At 44.3% G+C, this 18704-nt stretch overlaps 1 protein-coding gene across 5 annotated transcripts in view; it reads right to left on the reverse strand.

Annotated features, from left to right (window-relative positions):
• Positions 1 to 450: 450 nt before the first annotated feature.
• Positions 451 to 18704, reverse strand: part of LOC132389361 (uncharacterized) — a 79186-nt gene continuing 60932 nt past the window's right edge. For 4 of the 5 annotated variants that reach the window (XM_059961876.1, XM_059961878.1, XM_059961877.1 and 1 more), the window contains 8 exons: positions 13616 to 13708; positions 10258 to 10421; positions 8169 to 8340; positions 6450 to 6616; positions 4603 to 4774; positions 4439 to 4504; positions 3770 to 3931; positions 477 to 572 (listed from right to left, as the gene is read on the reverse strand). In XM_059961876.1, the coding sequence (XP_059817859.1) occupies positions 3816 to 3931; positions 4439 to 4504; positions 4603 to 4774; positions 6450 to 6616; positions 8169 to 8340; positions 10258 to 10421; positions 13616 to 13708 (950 nt within the window). In that variant the 3' untranslated portion in view covers positions 477 to 572; positions 3770 to 3815. Of the gene's footprint in view, positions 573 to 3769; positions 3932 to 4438; positions 4505 to 4602; positions 4775 to 6449; positions 6617 to 8168; positions 8341 to 10257; positions 10422 to 13615; positions 13709 to 18704 lie in introns of all 5 variants that reach the window. The other variant, XM_059961880.1, reaches the window with a different exon arrangement.

Raw genomic sequence — 18704 nt, forward strand, 5'->3', positions numbered from 1 at the left:
ACCTTCGGTTCTTTCTTTAATTTCCCAGTTTCATATTTTTTTTCAGGATATAAGCTGAACTTACATAAAAGTGAGCTATTTTCTTAAATGACCTAATGTCATCAAATGCCAAATTTCCATTCCAAGTTGTTACAAGTCAATTTACATATCTAGGTGTAACAATTACTAAAAACTTCAAGAATTTATTTAAAGAAAACTTAAATCCCTTATTGAATTATGTGAAAAAAACACTTTCTAAATGGTCTCCTCTTTCTTTATCCCTAATTGGCCGTATTAATTCGATTAAAATGAAGATTCTTCCTAAATTTTTATATCTTTTTCAGGCCTTGCCTATTTTTATTCCTAAGACCTACTTTGATTCCTTAGATTCAATTTTAACATCTTACATTTGGAATAATAAACAAGCTCGTTTAAGTAAAGTTTACCGACAAAGAAATAAAGAGATAGATGGATTAGCCTTACCCAATTTTAGGTTTTACTACTGGGCTGCCAATATAAGGAACATTACTTTTTGGTCCTATTATATTTATCGTAAAGATTGCCCAACATGGCGGTCTCCTTAGAAGTTAATTCTGTAAAAAAAAAAAAATCCTCTATTGTCTCTCTTCTTGGATCATACTCTTCTTTTTCAGCAAATAAAACAACAGATAACATAATCGTTAAGCAAACTTTAAGGATCTGGTCTCAATATAGAAATTTTTTTGGTTTAGCGAATTTTTCATTATCATCTCCTATTCTCCTTAATTATGTTTTTATCCCTTCCATGACTGACAATATCTTTAAGGATAGGGATGAACTGGGTATTAACTGTTTTTGGGACCTGTTTATCTCAGGATCTCTTGCTTCAGTTGACCAATTGCCAACTAAATTTGCACGGCCAAAAACACATTTTCACTGATACCTTCAAATAAGAGATTTCTTACATTCCCAATTAACTACTTTTCCTATAGGTCCTGATAAAAATTTATTGGATGATCTTTGAAATTTTAAACCTTTCGTTAATGGTTCTTCTACCAGTATCTATCTATAATTTGATGATTGATTCTAGACAAGACTTTTTAGATAAAATAAAAAAATCTTCGGAGAATGACCTAAATTGTCAGATTTCTGATGAAAGATGGAATAAAATTCTTAAACGAGTTAATAAATCATCTTTCTTTGCCCGTCATTCTCTTCTGACCCAAATCCCCTTACTGCCTTGCTTGGTATTATTGCAAATGAAGATATAACTTTAAATACTCCTAACCTACAGGTTTTAGATTTTACCTCTCTTTTAGCAAGAAGAGCAATCTTGCTTAAATGGAAGGAGTCTACCCCTCCTACACATCTCCAATGGCTACGTGATATTATGTCTTATTTAAATTTAGAAAAGATCTGCTGCTCAGTCCTAAATTCGAAACAATCACATGATATCTGGGGACCTTTCCTAAATTACTTTTCCAAGTTATAAAGTTTAACAGTGCACAGACTTTTATGTATATTTCTATCTTTACTTCTTAAACAAATATGTTTTTTTTTCTAATTATCTATGATCATCAGCTTTTTTCTTTGTTAGTTGGTAGGGGGTTGATATTTTTATATTAAAAATTTTCTTTTACGATGTATGACCCATCTTTAAATTTTTGATTACAGATTACCTTTATATGATATGCTATAACATTTTGATCAATTTTATTACAATATATGAATGTACACAATTTATGTTGAGATGTATCTATGTGTTGCACTCTGTAAATCTTGTTTTTTTTCTTCTGAATAAAAATATCGTAATAAGAAAGGACTCTGTCATGTATGTGTGCGGTCTCACAGTGTGTCAGTACCCTGTCAGATTTCTGTGTGGTCTCACAGTGTGACAGGACCCTGTCAGATTTCTGTGTGGTCTCACAGTGTGACAGGACCCTGTCAAGTGTGTGGGGACTCACTGTGTGTCAGGACCCTGTCAGGGGTGACTGGGGTCTCAGTATGTCAGGACTCAGTCAGTGATGTGTGGGGTCTCACTGTCAGGACCCTGTCAAATGTGTGGGGTCACACAGTGTGTCAGGACCCGAACAGGGGTGTTTGGGGTTTCATAGTTATGTTGTGTTCCTATCAGGGGTGTCTGTGGTCTCAGTGTTTCAGGACGGTGTCAGGGGTGTGTGGGGTCTGGTAGCGTGTTGGTTCCCTGCCAGGGGTGTCTGGGGTCTCACAGTGTTTCAGGACCCTGTCAGGGGCGGGTGGTGTCTCACAGTGTGACAGGACCCTGTCAGGTATGTGTAGGGTCTCTATTCAATGTATTCAGCTGTGATAGGCAGTGTAGGAAAACATTGATCTTGTACATATTTAATTTGGAGAATGTGACAGTGGTAGAAGTGATGCTGTTCAATAATCAGGGAGTGTGTCAGTTTCATATTCAGAAATGGGTGTGGAAATTTCACTGTCAGGTGTGTTCCCTCTATAAACCGGCCCTGGTGAGACCTGGAATATTGTGTACAGTTTTGGTCTCCAGGTTTAAGGAAGGACATTCTGGCAGTTGAGGAAGTGCAGCATAGATTCACTAGCTTGATTCCTGGGATGGCAGGGCTGTCTTACACAGAGAGATTGGCGAGATTGGGCTTGTACACGCTGGAATTGAGAGGGGATCTGATTGAAACGTTTAAGATAATTAAAGGATTTGATAGGATTGAGGCAGGAAATATGTTCCAGATGTTGGGAGAGTCCAGTACCAGAGGGCATGGATTGAGAATAAGAGGTCAGTTATTTAAAACAGAGTTGAGGAAGAGCTTCTTCTCCCAGAGAGTTGTGGAGGTGTGGAATGCACTGCCTCGGAAGATGGTGGAGGCCAATTCTCTGGATGCTTTCAAGAAGGAGCTAGATAGATATCTGATGGATAGGGGAATCAAGGGATATGGGGACAAGGCAGGGACTGGGTATTGATAGTGAATGATCAGCCATGATCTCAGAATGGCGGTGCAGACTCGAGGGGCCGAATGGTCTACATCTGCACCTATTGTCTATTGACAATGAGGAACAAGCTTGTAGTGATTTACTAAACCCATGTTCAGGGACACTGAGGGATTTCATTGACCAGATGTGGACTGGAACATCATTAACAGAGGTCTCAGAGACGTGTGTAGTTTGTAAACTTCCTGTTGGTCTATCTCTGGTACCAAATTTAAATTATCATCTTTGGGATTTGTTCCTGTAATTGAGAGAGACTGAACCAAGGTTCTGGCCGAGTTTCCCTATATTTATGATAAGAGCTTCAAATAATCAGATAAAACATGGGCTGATGCAATATTAATACGTCTTGTGATATTTGTCTTTCCTTCACTCTCTCCTGTTAAATGTGCAGTTGAGTGATCCAACTAAGTCTGCAATGATGAAGCCTTACAATCTCTTGAGCCTATGCACTGCCCCGGGCTCCATTTTCACAGACATGATGGGCTTATGGATGTAGTGAGCTCCCATCCAGACGGACACAATTTAACTGCAATATCTTTTGAAGATATTTTCAGTCCTTTGCACCTTCCTTGCCGAGATCCCACAACCCTCGGTTTCCCTGTCTTAATTCCCATCTTTCATCCTTCGACAGTGTCCATCACACAACACCGGCAGACATGAATTTCAGCTTCTGTGGACTGAGCTGAGGAATATGTCCCCCAGTCTCACCCTCTCTAACACTGCAGCAGTGTTTGCACTCGGGAGTGTAGATGTGAACACAGCGGGGTTCATCTGCTGCTCTGTGGTTGAACAGACCAGTTGTGATCTCTGTCACAGTGCCAGTATTTACCTGGTCAGATCCTCGTGGCTCAACAAACTGAACCGCCCTACGCAAATTACAACCGTTGGTGGAAACAGAGGTCAAATTTCAACTTTATGAACTCTGCCTCAGCCTCATCTGGGCCATTGCGTACCGTTCCGATCACCCCACTGCCGGAGGGATGTTGAGGCTCTAGAGAGGGAGCAGAAGATGATTACTGGGATGCTGCCTGGTTCAGAAGGCATGTGCTGTCTTGAGAGGCTGGATAAAATTAGATTTTCCCTGGTTCATCGGAAGCTGAAAGGAGCTCTGACACAGGTTTACAAGATTACGAGAGGCTTAGATAGAGTGGACAGAGAGAATCGGTTTCCGGCAGTTGAAATGTCTGTTACCGGAGAGAATATATTTAAGATGAGAGGGTGTAGAATGAAGGAGGATGTGAGGGATAGCTTATTTTTTAAATCAGAGAGTCGTGGCTGTCTGGTAAGGTTGTAGAGGCAAATTATTAGAAGCTTTTAAGGGACTTTTGGACAGTCACATGGATGTAAGGAAGATGGAGGCATGTGGACATGGAGTAGGAAGGAGAGATTAGAGGTTGTGTTTGTTTGATTTATTTCTTAGCTGTTTCGGCTCAATATTATTTGCCTAATGGCCTGTTCCTGTGTTCTACTCTTCAATGTTCAATGCACATTCACTTACCTTTCAGCTCACTGAGAACCTTTAGTAATTTTTGAGCGGGAATTGGTCGATGGGAAGAATCACAACCTGTTTGAATTTAAACAAATTGAGGAAATCATTTTTGTAAAGTTTTGAAGTGTGCTGTGCTGCGATCCAAATTAAAAAAATCTCTGAAATAATCTCACCATATATCTGTATTTCCTTCAGTATTTTTTCAAACTTTGGGACACCAATCCGCATTTTCACAAAGGTTTCCCACATCACCCTCCGGGCGCGGGAGCCTTTCTCCATCACCAGGCTCAGGAGGAGTTTAGAACTGTCCGCCCACTTTCCCTCATCATCGAGATCAGAGATTTTCTGTGAAGAGTAACGGTGAACATATTGGGGACTGACAGATTCTCACAGAGAATGAGAAGGAAATGATGCGCTCTGTAATGGGATCACACTGAGCAGTCACCCGGACGGGTGCTGATCCTGTCTGGACATGGACTGTACATTGTGAGTGCAGAGCACACGGAGGGACATTCACCGTTAACCTGGTCCACCAGTCAATGAGATCCTGGCTGGTCTGTGACCGCTTCATTGACGTGGCTCTAAATCCAGAAATAATTCCTCACCGGATTTGACCGTGTAAAACAAAATCAGAAAATGACGATGACAGATGAGGAAAGAAGTCAGAAGGGTTTTTATAACAGAGTGAACAGTCACAGGAGAAGTTGCAGAGAAGATGATGTGATTCATCTCCTCAGTCCGCCAGTGTCCAACATGACAGCGGATTACCAGCTGACACCTGATGCCTTTCCTTTGCCTTTTCCAGTGGAGCTTTATTCAGTGATTACACATTACAACATGGCAGTATTCCCCAATCGACACTATTTGCAGTTACAGATTGTAACACAATCATTTCCACCCAGAACAGAACACACTCGAGCTCCTGTGGCACCCACTGATGATACCCAGGTTCTCACAGCCATCCTGCTGTCACGCTGCATGTTCTTCCCAAAATAAAAGTTCCTACTATATTTGATGACACCAAAGTTGGGGGTGTTGTGGATAGTGTGGAGGGCTGTCAGAGGTTACAGCGGGACATTGATAGGATGCAAAACTGGTCTGAGAAGTGGCAGATGGAGTTCAACCGAGATAAGTATGAAGTGGTTCATTTTGTTAGGTGAAATATGATGACAGAATATGTATTAATGATAAGACTCTTGGCAGTGTGGAGGATCAGAGCGATCTTGGGGTCCGATTCCATAGGAAGCTCAAATTATCTGCTCAGGTTGACTCTGTGGTTAAGGAGGCACATAGTGCATTGACCTTCATCAATCATGGAATTGAATTTAGGAGCCGAGAGGTAATGTTGCAGCTTTATAGGACCCTGGTCAGACCACACTTGGAGTACCGTGCTCAGTTCTAGTCACCTCACTACCGGAAGGATGTGGAAGCCGTTGAAATGGTGCAGAGGAGATATACAAGGATGTTTCCTGGATTGGGGAGCATGCCTCATGAGAATAGGTTGAGTGAACGGCCTTTTCTCCATGGAGTGACGGAGGATAAGAGGTGACCTTATGGAGCTGTATAAGATGAAGAGAGGCATTGATCATCTGGATAATCAGAGGCTTTATCCCAGGGCTGAAATAGTTGCCACAAGAGCGCACAGGTTAAAGGTGCTGGGGAGTAGGTACAGAGGACATATCAGGGGTAAGTTGTTATTTTTTTATGCAGAGAGTGGTGAGTGCGTGGAATGGGCTGCCAGCAACGTTTGGTTTTCGATGTTTTCTATGTTTCTATTTCCATTTAAATTCATGTATTGCAACCTCGTTCAATTGTTACCCGCTCCTCTCACTCTGAACATTCAGCTGCCACTGGGAGTATTTACACCTCTTTCAATCATTGCTTCTGATTCACAGTTTTATGAATTATATACATTTATTTGTGAAATATTTTTATGCTTTATTATCTGATGATTGCGAGTTCCAACACCCATCAGTCCTGTGATGTGTGAAAATTCAAACCCATTCTCCCTCCCACTCACCCGATGTTCCTCTCCGCTGAACTGATTCTCGGCCGTTAACGCCAGTCTCACTCCGTGCACCCCTCCTTCCATCGCCTGCTCCAGCCTGTCCCGGTAGAAGTCCGTCAACTGCAGCAGCTGGGAATCGTCCCAGCTTGCCAGGAGCTCAGTGATCACTGAGCCCGGACCTGTGACAGAGAATGGAGAAAATTAAAGACAATACCAAACACCTATTGGTGAGCAAATTTCTCTCTGGAGCCTAAAGACGGGAATTCTGTGCAGCAAGTGATGAAACACAATCTGAAATAGACGCACTAATGTGTTACTGTTTGAAAGGACAGGTCAGGGATGGAATTACACAGCAAAAGAAAGGACTCTGAAGAGTGCACTGAAGAAACTAGATACAACTCAAAGCATTTAATTAATTGAAAGTAGGGTCATGTGGAGATAGGGTTGTAAAGAAAGCTCTGATACACCAGATGTTATAAATCTAACTGTTGAGGATAGACACACAAAATGCTGAAGAAATTCTGCAGTCAGTCAGCAACTAAGGAAACGTGTATAGAGCCGACGTTGGCGGCCGGGACGCTTCCCGAAACGTTGATTCCCATAGCTGCTGACTGACCTGCTGAGATCCTCCAGCATTTTGCGTGCATTGCTTAGATTACCGGAATCTGCAGATTTTGGCGTCTCTGTTGAGCAGAGAAATTGGCATGTCATGTTGGTGTCAAATGGGTTGTTCGCGATGTTTAATTCAGAGTATTGCGTGCAGTTCCAACTTGGATCAGCTTTGGAGGCATTCAGTTCTCAGTAATTACACCTGTGTTTACCAACTTCAGAAACTTGCCTTCAATGGGCAAATGGTGCCTCAGAACCTGACAGGCAGCAATAAACCGAGACAGTTTGAATGTTATGAGATTCCTAACATTACCTGAGACAAATTACAACCGTGGAAACAGAGGTCAAGGTTCAACTTGATGAACTCTGCTTCAGCCTCATCTGGGCCATTGCGTACCGTTCCGATCGCCCCACTGCCGGAGGTATGTTGAGGCTTTAGAGAGGGAGCAGAAGAGGTTTATCAGAATGCAGCCTGGTTTACAGGCCATGTGCTATCATGAGGGACTGGATAAAATTGTATTGCTTTCTCTGGATCATCAGAGGCTGGGGGGGGGGGGGGCTCTGACACAGGTTTACAAGATTATGAGAGGCATAGATAGAGTGGACAGAGAGAATCGATTTCCTACAGTTTAAGTATCTATTACTGGAGGGCATATATTGAAGCTGAGGGGGTATAGAATGAAGGGGGACATGAGGGATAGTTTTTTTTATAAATGAGAAAGTGGTGGCTGCCTGGAACGTACTGTCTGGTAAGGTGGTAGAGGCAAATTATTAGAAGTTTTTCAGAGATGTTTTGATAGGCACATGGATGCAAGGAAGATGGAGGCATATGGACATGGTGTAGGAAGGGGAGATTAGAGTTCAGGCTTGTTTGATTTATTTCATAGCTGTTTCGGCACAATATTATTTGCCTAATGGCGGATTCCTGTGTTATACTCTTCAATGTTCAATGTATGTTCACTTACTGTTCAGCTCACTGAGAAACCTCAGTAAAAGTTGAGTGGGAATGGGTCGATGGGAAGGATCACAACTTGATTGAATTTAAACAAATTAAGGAAATCATTTTTGTAAAGTGTGCTGTGTTGCGATCTAAATTTAAATTAATCTCAGATATTATCTCACCATACATCTGGATTTCCTTCAGTACTTTGTCCAAATCTGGAACACCAATCCGCATTTTGACAAAGGTTTCCCACATCACCCTTGGGGCGCGGGAGCCTTTCTCCATCACCAGGCTCAGGAGGAGTTTAGAACTGTCCGCCCGCTCTCCCTTATCAGCGAGATCAGAGATTTTCTGTGAAGAGTAACAGTGAACATATTGGGGACTGACAGATTCACACAGGGAATGAGAAATAAATGATGTGCTCTGTAATGGGATCACACTAAGCAGTCACCCGGACGGGTGCTGATCCTGTCGGGACATGGACTGTACATTCTGAGTGCAGAGCACATGGAGGGATATTCACCATGAAGCTGGTCCACCAGTGAATGAGATCCTGGCTGGTCTGTACCCGCTTCATTGACGAGGCTCCAAATCCATAAATAATTCCTCACCGGATTTGACAGTGTAACAGAAATCAGAAAAAAAAACGATCACAGATGAGGAAAGAAGTCAGGAGGGTTTTTGTATCAGCGGGAGCAGTCTCTGGGAAGTTGCAGAAAAGATGATGTGATTCATCTCCTCAGTCCGCCAGGGTCCAACATGACAGCGGATTACCGGCTGACACCTGATGCCTTTCCTTTGCCTTTTCCAGTGGAGGTTTATTCCGTGATTACACATCACAACATGGCAGTATTGCCCGATTCTCACTGTTTGCATAGAAACATAGAAAACCTACAGCATAATACAGGCTCTTTGGCCCACAAAGTTGTGCCGAACATGTCCCTACCTTAGAAATTACTAGGCTTACCTATAGCCCTCTGAGTGAAAAACACTCCTGACATCTCCTCTATAGCTACCCCCCACCCCCAGCACCTTAAACCTGTGTCCTCTTGTGGCAACCATTTCAGCCTGTGACTATCCACATGATCAATGCCTCTGATCATCTTATACATCTCTATCAGGTCACCTCTCATCCTCTGTCACTCAAAGGAGAAAGGGCCGAGTTCACTCAACCTATCCCCATAAGACATGCCCCCCGATCCAGGCAACATCCTTGTAAATCTCCTCTGCACCCTTTCTATAGCAACCACATCCTTCCTGTAGTGAGGTGACCAGAACTGAGCACAGTACTCCAAGTGGGGTTTGACCAGAGTCCTGTACAGCTGCAACATCACCTGTCGGCTCCTAAATTCAATTCCACGATTGATGAAGGCCAATACACCGTGCGTCTTCTGAACCACAGAGTCAACCTGTGCAGCTGCTTTAAGCATCCTAAGGTCTTGGACACCAAGATCCCTCTGATCCTGCACAGTGCCAAGAGTCTTACCATTCATACTATATTTTGCCATCATATTTGACCTACCAAAATGAACCACTTCACACTTTTCTGGGTTGAACTCCATCTGCTACTTCTCAATCCAGTTTTGCATTCTATCAATGTCCTGCCGTAACCTCTGACAGTCCTCCACACTATCCACAACACCTCCAACCATTTTGTCATCAACAAACTTAGTAACCCATCCCTCCACTTCCTCGTCCAGGTCATTTATAAAAATCACGAAGAGTAAGGGTCCCAGAACAGATCCCTGAGTCACCAACCTCCATGCAGAATATGACCCGTCTACAACCACTCTTTGTCTTCTGTGAGCAAGCCAGTTATGGATTCACAAAGCAATGTCCCCTTGGATCCCATGCTTCCTTACTTTCTCAATAAGCCTTGCAATTACAGATTGTAACACAATCATCTTCACCCAGAACAGAGCACACTCGAGCTCCTGTGGCATCCACTGATAATGCCCCAGTTCTCACTGACATTCTGCCGTCACACTGTACAGTCCTCATGAAATAAAAATTCCTACCGTATTTCCATTTAAACTCGTTTATTGCAACATCATAGAAATGTTGCCTACTCGCCTCGCTCTGAACATTGAGCCACCAACAGGGGTATTTACAACTTTTTCAATCATTGGTTGAGATTCACATTTTTAAGAATTATATATACTTTTTTGTGATTTGTCTTTATGCTTTGATATTCCGATGAATCAGAGTTCCAACACCCATCAGTCCGGTAATGTGTGAAAATTCAAACCCATTCTCCCTCCCACTCACCCGATGTTCCTCTCCGCTGAACTGATTCTCGGCCGTTAACGCCAGGCTCACTCCGTGCACCCCTCCTTCCATCGCCTGCTCCAGCCTGTCCCGGTAGAAGTCCGTCAACTGCAGCAGCTGGAAATTGTCACAGATTGCCAGGAGCTCAGTGATCACTCTCACACCTGTGAAGGGAAATGGGGAAAATTAAAGACATTATCGAACACCTAATGCACCACAAATTTCTCTCTGGATCCTAAAGACGGGGTTTCTGTGCAGCACGTCGCCAACCAGAATCCGAAATACGAAATGGACACAATAATGTGTTACAATTTGGAAGGACAGGTCAGAGAAGGAATTTCACTGCAAAAGACAGAGCAGTGAGTAGTGCACTGAGGAACATGGATATGACCCCAAGGAATTTAATTGGTTGAAAGTGGTCTCACGTGGAGTTAGGGGTGTAAAGAAATATTTGATACACTGGATATTATAAATCCAACCATGAGTAGTGACATACACAAACTGCTGTAAGAATTCAACAGTTCAGGCAGCAACTATGGAAATGTGTATACAATTGATGTCACGGTCCGAGATCCTTCGCAAAATGTCAACACTTTACTCTTTACCATAGCTGACGTCTGGCTGCTGAGTTCCTCAAGCATTTTGTGTGTGGTGTTTAGAATTCCCGATTCTACAGATTTTCTCACCTCACAGTGTTTCAGGACCCTGTCAGGGGTGTGTGGGGTCTCACAGTGTGTCAGGACCCTGCCAGGTGCATGTGGGGTCTCACAGTGAGTCAGGACCCTGTCAGGGGTGTGTGGGGTCTCACAGTGTGTCAGGACCCTGTCAGGGATGTGTGGGGTCTCACAGTGTGTCACGACCCTGTCAGGGGTGTGTGGGGTCTCACAGTAAGTCAGGACCCTGTCAGGGGTGTGTGGGGTCTCACAGTGTATCAGGACCCTGTCAGGGATGTGTGGGGTCTCACAATGTGTCAGGACCCTGTCAGGGGTGTGTGGAGTCTCCATTCAATGTATTTGGCTGTGATAGGGAGCGTAGGAAAACATTGATTCTGGACATATTTACTTTAGAGAATGTGACAGTGGTAGAAGTGATGCTGTTCAATAATCAGGGACTGTATCTGTTTCATATTCAGAAATGGGTTGGGAATTTCACTGTCGGGTGGGTTCCCTCTGTAAACCAGATGATGGACAATGAGAAACAAGCTTGTAGCGATTTACTTAACCTGTGTTCAGGAGCACTGAGGGATTTCATTGACTGGATGTGGACTGGAACAGCATTAACAGAGGTCTCAGAGACGTATGTTGTTTGTAAACTTCCTGATTGGTCTATCTCTGGTGCCAAATTTAAATTATCATCTTTGGGATTTGTTCCTGTAATTGAGAGAGACTGAACCAGGGTTCTGGCCGAGATTCCCTATATTTATGTTAAGAGCTTCGACTATTCAGACAAATCATGGTCTGATGCAATATTAATAAGTTTTGTGATATTTGTCTTTCCTACGCTCTCTCCTCTGTTTAATGTGCAGTTGAGTGATCCAACTCAGTCTGCGATGATGATGTCTTACAATCTCTTGAGCCCATGCACTGCCCCGGGCTCCATTTTCACAGGCATGATGGGCTTATGGATGTAGTGAGCTTCCCATCCAGACAGTCACAATTTAACTAATTTATAGATATGTTCAGTTCTTTGCACCTTCCTTGCCGTGATCCCACAACTCTCGGTTTCTGGGGCCTAATTTCCATCTCTCACCCTTCCACAGTGTCCATCACACAACACCGGCAGACAGGAATCTCAGCTTCTGTGGACTGAGCTGAGGAATATGTCCCCAGTCTCACCCTCTCTGACACTGTAGCAGTGTTTGCACTCGGGAGTGCAGATGTGAACACAGTGGGGTTCACCTGTTGCTCTGTGGTTGAACAGACCAGTTGGGATGTTACCTGCTTTTCTAATTAAAGTGATGCTATTATTACTGTTCTGTGACTGGAACTTCAGTGGACGCCCAACTCTGAGAAAAGATAATCTGCAGGAACGGGGGGAGTTTGGAAGATGGTTCAGGATGAGGCTGTTCAGGAGGGGCAGTGGCTGGCAAGGGAAGGTTTTCACTATTTGTTGTGAAGAAATATAAGTTTTTTTTTTCCATTCTCCAGATCGCCCCTTCTCCACACAGACTCCAATGGGGATCTGTAGTTGCAGGCCCCAGAGCGGTGTGACCACCTTCCTCAAACTCGCCAGCTCTCTGCCTCTTTCCTCAAAATGTCCTGTGAAAACTCTCCCTCTAGCAAACACGTTTCCCTGTATCTCACTGTGTTCTCTGTCACAGTGTGAACATTTACCTGGTCAGATCCTTGGGGTTCAACAACTTAACCACCCTACGCAAATTACAATTACATATCATTCCGATCACACCACTACCGGAGGGATGTTGAGGCTTTAGAGAGGGAACAAAAGAGGTTTACCAGGATGCTGCCTGGTTTAGAGGGCATGTGCTATCATGAAGAACTGGATAAAATTTTCTCTGGAACATCAGAAGCTGAATGGAGCCCTGACACAGGTATACAAAATCATGAGAGGCATCGATGGAGTGCACACAGAGAATCAGTCTCCTGGGGTTGAATTGTTAATTACTTATTGTACTGCCATGCACAGTTTTGTGCACTTTATGTAGTTCCATCTGTTGAAGACTGCTCTTATTTTATCCCCAGGAATATACCTCTCTGTTTTGAAAGGACTGTGCAAACTCCAGATAATATAGTAACCCATCACCAACACTGTCCTGGTACTGTCCATCACCACCGTTTTGCTCTAGGTTACTGTCTGCCTGCCTGGTCAACCCCTTCCTTGGCAAATCTCTGGGATTTCTCACAAAATGCTGGAAGTACACAGCATCTCAGGCAGCATCTATGAAGGAGAATAAACAATCAATGTTTTGGGCCAAGGACCTTCATCGGACTGGAAATGAGGGGACAGAAATTCGAGATATTGTCACACTAATTTCTATTCCTTATGGTTCTGATCCAAAATGTCAAATGATTAATCCTTTCCATGGATGCTGCCTGACCTGCTGAGTTCTGCAAATCTTTTGTGTGCCTTTGTGTTGCCCAAAACTTTCAGAATCTGCAGTATGTCTTGTCTTCTGGAGTAACTTGCTATTTTAATGTGCATCACGATACGTTAGAGCAGCAGGAGCAGATGGTAACTGCACTGCTTGCACGTGTGACTGTGTTTCCCCCAGAGATGTCAACTCTGTCTCAACTCTCTGTTCAGTTTTCACCAATATTTTGTGAATTGCCGATATTGAATTAAACCCAGACACAGATTGAGCAGAGTATTTATAAATTAAAATAACTCGCCAGCATACCTGTATCCTTTCCCGATGTTGACATCACTGGAACTCCTCCACTGCTGGCACCTTGACCCATTTTGAGCACAGGTGTGATCAGTTTTGGCAGCTCTGTAACAAACAAAAGGGAGGGTCAAACATTCACTGGGGTTTAAAGGAGAACACCATTTTGTTTTTAAACTGAGGCAAACACTTCCAAACATATTGGGCTTGTCCACTGAAGCCGTGACATTGCCTGGTGCACCCACAGTCACACAATGTCCATTTCCACACTATCCATGGATTGTACACTGTGCCGGGATTCTGCAGGGTATCTACTCACTATATTGCAGGCAATTCCCTTTAAGGAACCAATCCTGTGTCCTGGACTGGGAATGATGTGTCAATGGAATGGCAAGGCAGATTGAGCAGAAAGCACCTGCTGATTTGGTCCTCCTACCATGGGTGGTGTTATGGACAACTGTTACAGCAGTGTGGGCTAAATCATTTCTGCTGACGATGAGACTTCTATTCCTCTCGTCACTGGATTATACAGATTTCTCAGGCACACCTGATTCTCACCGTCTCCTTTCAGTTTAACATCACCTGGCATTGACACCTATTGCATCAAGAGACAAACACTCTGACAAACTGAACAATGCAATGTCACACATAGCATCCTGACATCTTGCCATGAACCACTATAGTTTTTCCTGCAGGAATTTAAGTCCAAAACCAAAACTCGGTTAAGATTTCTTTGAGCATATAACCTGGCTATTATCAGATAGTTAGTAACATGACACCTTGTTAAACACAATGTTGACATTCCATACTTCCAACACAGCCAGTTGGGAAAAATCGTCAATATAACTAAAAGAAAAAAAAATGGAATTAATCAACAAGACGAGAGTATGTTAATATTTCAGGTGGAAGAAACTGTATCAGAGCTGAGTCTGAGTGTAGGAGCCATGTAACTGTTCTCTATCAGCACTGTATTCTGTGTTTTGTATTTATGATGCTTTTTTATGGTCACGAGTCACATCAGTGATGGTGTGGTAAATGCAAGGGGAATCAGTTACACATTTGTGCTTTGTTCAGTAGAGTACACAGCTGGGGACAGACGGATGCAATGTATCTTGTTATTATCCACTCAAATACGATAAACTTACACTTGGGTACAGTTCAGTTTCATGGCCACACGATTGTATGTTTGCTGATTGCTAATAAAGGACCCAATACATATCACCGACTTTTGTAACAATCAGCATGGGAGCTGAGGGTGTGTCATGCAAGTACAACAAATCCATGGGGGGTGGCCAGCAATGGCAAATTAGCTTGGTTAAGTTTCACCACTACCTTCTCACAGATGTTTCACAACCTGCCGATTATTGAAATATTCTGAGTATTTTGCTTCAGTATTCACCAGTGAAAAGGACCTTGGCAATTGTGGGGATGACGTACCGCGGACTGAAACGCACGACTGTATGGACTATAAGAAAGAGCATGTGCTGGACCTTTAAAGAGGTATTAAGTTAGATAAGTCGCCGGGACTGAATCAGATATACTCCATGCTACTGTAGAAATCGAGTAAGGAGATTGCTGAGCCTCTGAAGATGAGCTTTGCATTGTAGCGATGTGCTACACACAGAGCTGGGAATAATGACACTCAGTCAATAAGCAGCACTTGAGGCTGGTTTACTCAAACTTCGTGGCACTGGCTTTTACTCAGTACTGTTCCCGCCCTCTCCGGGCAGATATGACGTCAGAGATGCATTACAAAAGTCTCTTCCCGCGCGCGCGTTATTTGTGAGCCAGTTCGTCTGTGTAGATAGTTGGTCGCCACATAATCCCCCCCCCCCCCCCCCCAGAACCAGAAATACACCTCCCAAACAGTCTGGAACAGACTCCGTTTGGGCAGTCTGCCTCTGCGCCGCAGTGTCTGAATGTCGACCGGCTGCGCCATGTCCACGTGGGCCTGTTTAAGTCAGTCCACTGTGTAAACCTCCTCTTTTACCGTATTGTCCAGAACGTACGTGGACCCGTTGTTGTTGATCACTTTGAACGGCTCCTCGTACGGCCGCTGTAGCACTGACTGGTTTGCATCCCTTCGTACAAATACAAACTTACAGTTCTGCAGGTCTTTGGGCACGTAGGTCGGGGTCTGTCTGTGCTTTGAAGTCGGTACGGGGGCCAGGTTGCTGAACTTTTCGCGTAGTCTGTACAGGACTGCTGCGGGTTCATCCTCTTGGCCCCTTGAGGCTGGTATGAACTCTCCTGGGACAATCAGGCGTGCGCCGTACACCAACTCAACCGACGAGGTGTGCAGATCCTCTTTGGGCACTCTGCGGACCAAGGAAAGCTCAGCCACCCAGTTAGGCAGGCCATGCGAGTGACTTCAGGTGATGGTAGAAATGCACCACTAGTCCGTTTGACTGTGTGTGGTAGGCAGTTGTGTGGTGTGGTAGGCAGTTGTGTGGTGTGGTAGGCAGTTGTGTGGTGTGGTAGGCAGTTGTGTGGTGTAGCTGCGTTCCCAACAGGCTGGCCACAACTGACCACAAGCTGGAGGTAAACTGGGCACCTCTGTCGGAGCTAATGTGGGCCGGTACCCCAAAGCATGCTAGCCAGCTTGCAATCAGCGCTCGGACGCAGGAATTGGCTGTGGCGTCGATGAGTGGGAAGAGGGTCGCCACAGCATCATCAATTAGGTGTGGAGAAGTACCGGAGGATTGGAAGGTTGCAAATGATGCTCTCTTGTTCAAGAAATGGAGTAGAGATAACTCAGGAAATTATAGACCAGTGAGTCTTATTTCAGTGGTGGGCAAGCTTTGGAGAAGATGCTAAGGCAAGGTTTCAGTCCATTGAGAGAGACATGATCTGCTTAGGCATAGTCAGCACGGCTTTGCCAAGGGCCGATCATGCATTAGAACCTGATCGAATTCTTTGAGGATGCAACAAAACACATTGATGAAGGTAGAGCAGTGGAAGTACTGTATATGGATTTCAGTAAGACGTTAGTTAAGGTTCCCCATGGAAAGCTCATTCAGAAAATAATGAGGGATGGGATCCAAGGAGACCTTGCTTTGTGGATCCAGAATTGGCTTGCCAATAGACGACATAGGTCAGTTGTAGATAGTTCATACTCGGCATGGATGATGGTGACTAATATTGTTTCGTTGTGATCTGTTCTAAGATATTGATCAGACTCTGCTTGGGAGTATTGTGTTCAGTTCTGGTCACCTCACTACAGGAAATGATATGGATGCTATAGAGAGCGCACAGAGGAGATTTACAAGGATGCAGGATGAGAGGTGACCTGACAGAGGTGTATAAGATGAGAGGCATTGGTTGTGTTGACAGCCAGAGGCTTTTCCCATGGTTGAAATGCCTAACAAGAGGGAGCATAGTATTAAGGTGCTTGGAAGTAGGTACAAGGGGAACGTCAGGGTTACATTTTTCACAGAGGGGTGGTTGTGTGGAATGCACTGACAGCGATGGTGGTAGAGGTGGATCCATTGCGGTCTTTTAAGAGACCCTCAGATTGGTACATGGTGCTTATAAAAATAAAGGTCTATGCTACAAGGAAATTCTAGTCAATGTCTAGAGTAGGTTACAACATTGGTCGGCACAACATTGTGGGCTGAAAGGCCTGTAATGTGCTTTAGATTTCTTTGATCTATGTTCTTTACATTTTAACCACTGAGCTGCCAAGATAATCTTCACCATTCAAATCTCACTGCGTTTTCTCAGGTCCTGTTGAATTTATTGCCAAGTGCACAAGTACGGGAAGGTAGAGGTGCAGAGAAACACTGACTTGCAGCATCACAGGCAAGTACATTCAAATAACACACGGAACAGTAATTATACAATTCTGTGTCACTAACAATATGAGGATGCAGTCTGCCACAGTTTGCCCACCGAAGTGGTGAATATCTCTTCTCGCCACCTTCTAGGGCTCTCATGTTTCCATAGACGAGCCCCCCTTTTCTCTTCCCCGCTGTCAATGGGCTCCTTCCCCCATCCTGCATCCTTATCCACGACCAGGATAAACAATCTCTCAGACTCTATCCTATCGATCCCCTCACACCATATTTATCCTCACAGTTAATTCCCACTCCCTCCTCCTTCTGCTGGGTTCCCTACCTCCCCAGGAAGCCAGCTTTAAGACAATTGGCCAAGCGGTCTCCTCCTCCTTCTCAGCAATACATCAGACTCTGGCTGCAAGAGGTGCTTTATAAACACCCCCCAACTTCCCTCAGAGGGAAAGGGAAATAAGTTAAAAAGTGGGACATTTTGGCGTTTGTTCTGATTAGACGAAGCATTCGCAGCAGGAGTGTGAGATGTACTCAGCGGCGGTAATGCCCTCTCGGCTGGCCCATCTCTGCTGTTGGGTGTAACCAGTGATTGACATCGCTTTGCACCAATGGGAAAAGTGTAACTCCTCTGTTGACTATGGGGTGGGGTAGGTGGGTCAGGTAATTGTTTCCTTAGACCGTAAAGCTTAACCATCTCAGCGACACTGTGGCATGAAGAAGTGCACACGAGATGTGGGGAATGCACATGTGACAGCAGGCAGGATGGGGCGCAGTGTGCTGTCAGATCCCGGTCTGAAACGGGCTCGGGCTGGGGTGTTCCATCTGTTGAAGGCTGCTCTTTCTTGTCCCCGTTAATATACTCTCTGTTTTCAAAGGACTCTGCTTATTCCTGGGAATATAGTAACCCATCACCATCACTCTCCCGATACTGTCCATCACCACCACTTTGCTCTGGGTTACTGTCTGCCCACCTGGACAACCCCTTCCTCAGAAAATCTCTGGAATAACTCACAAAATGCTGGGGCACTCAGCAGGTCAGGCAGCATCTATGGAGGAGAATAAACAATCACCGTTTCGAGCCAAGGCCCTTCATCGGACTGGAAACGAGGGGACAGAAATTCGAGATATTGTCACACTAATTTCTATTCCTTGTGGTTCTGATCCAAAATGTCAAATGTTTGTTCCACTCCATGGTTGCTGCCTGACCTGCTGAGTTCTGCAAATCTTTTGTGTGTCTTTGTGTTGCCCAAAACTTTCAGCATCTGCAGAATATCTTGTCTTCTGGATTAAATTGATATTTTAATGTGCATCACAAT

This window comes from Hypanus sabinus, unplaced genomic scaffold (genome assembly GCF_030144855.1).
Source record: "Hypanus sabinus isolate sHypSab1 unplaced genomic scaffold, sHypSab1.hap1 scaffold_547, whole genome shotgun sequence".
In the NCBI taxonomy this organism is placed as follows: domain Eukaryota; kingdom Metazoa; phylum Chordata; class Chondrichthyes; order Myliobatiformes; family Dasyatidae; genus Hypanus; species Hypanus sabinus.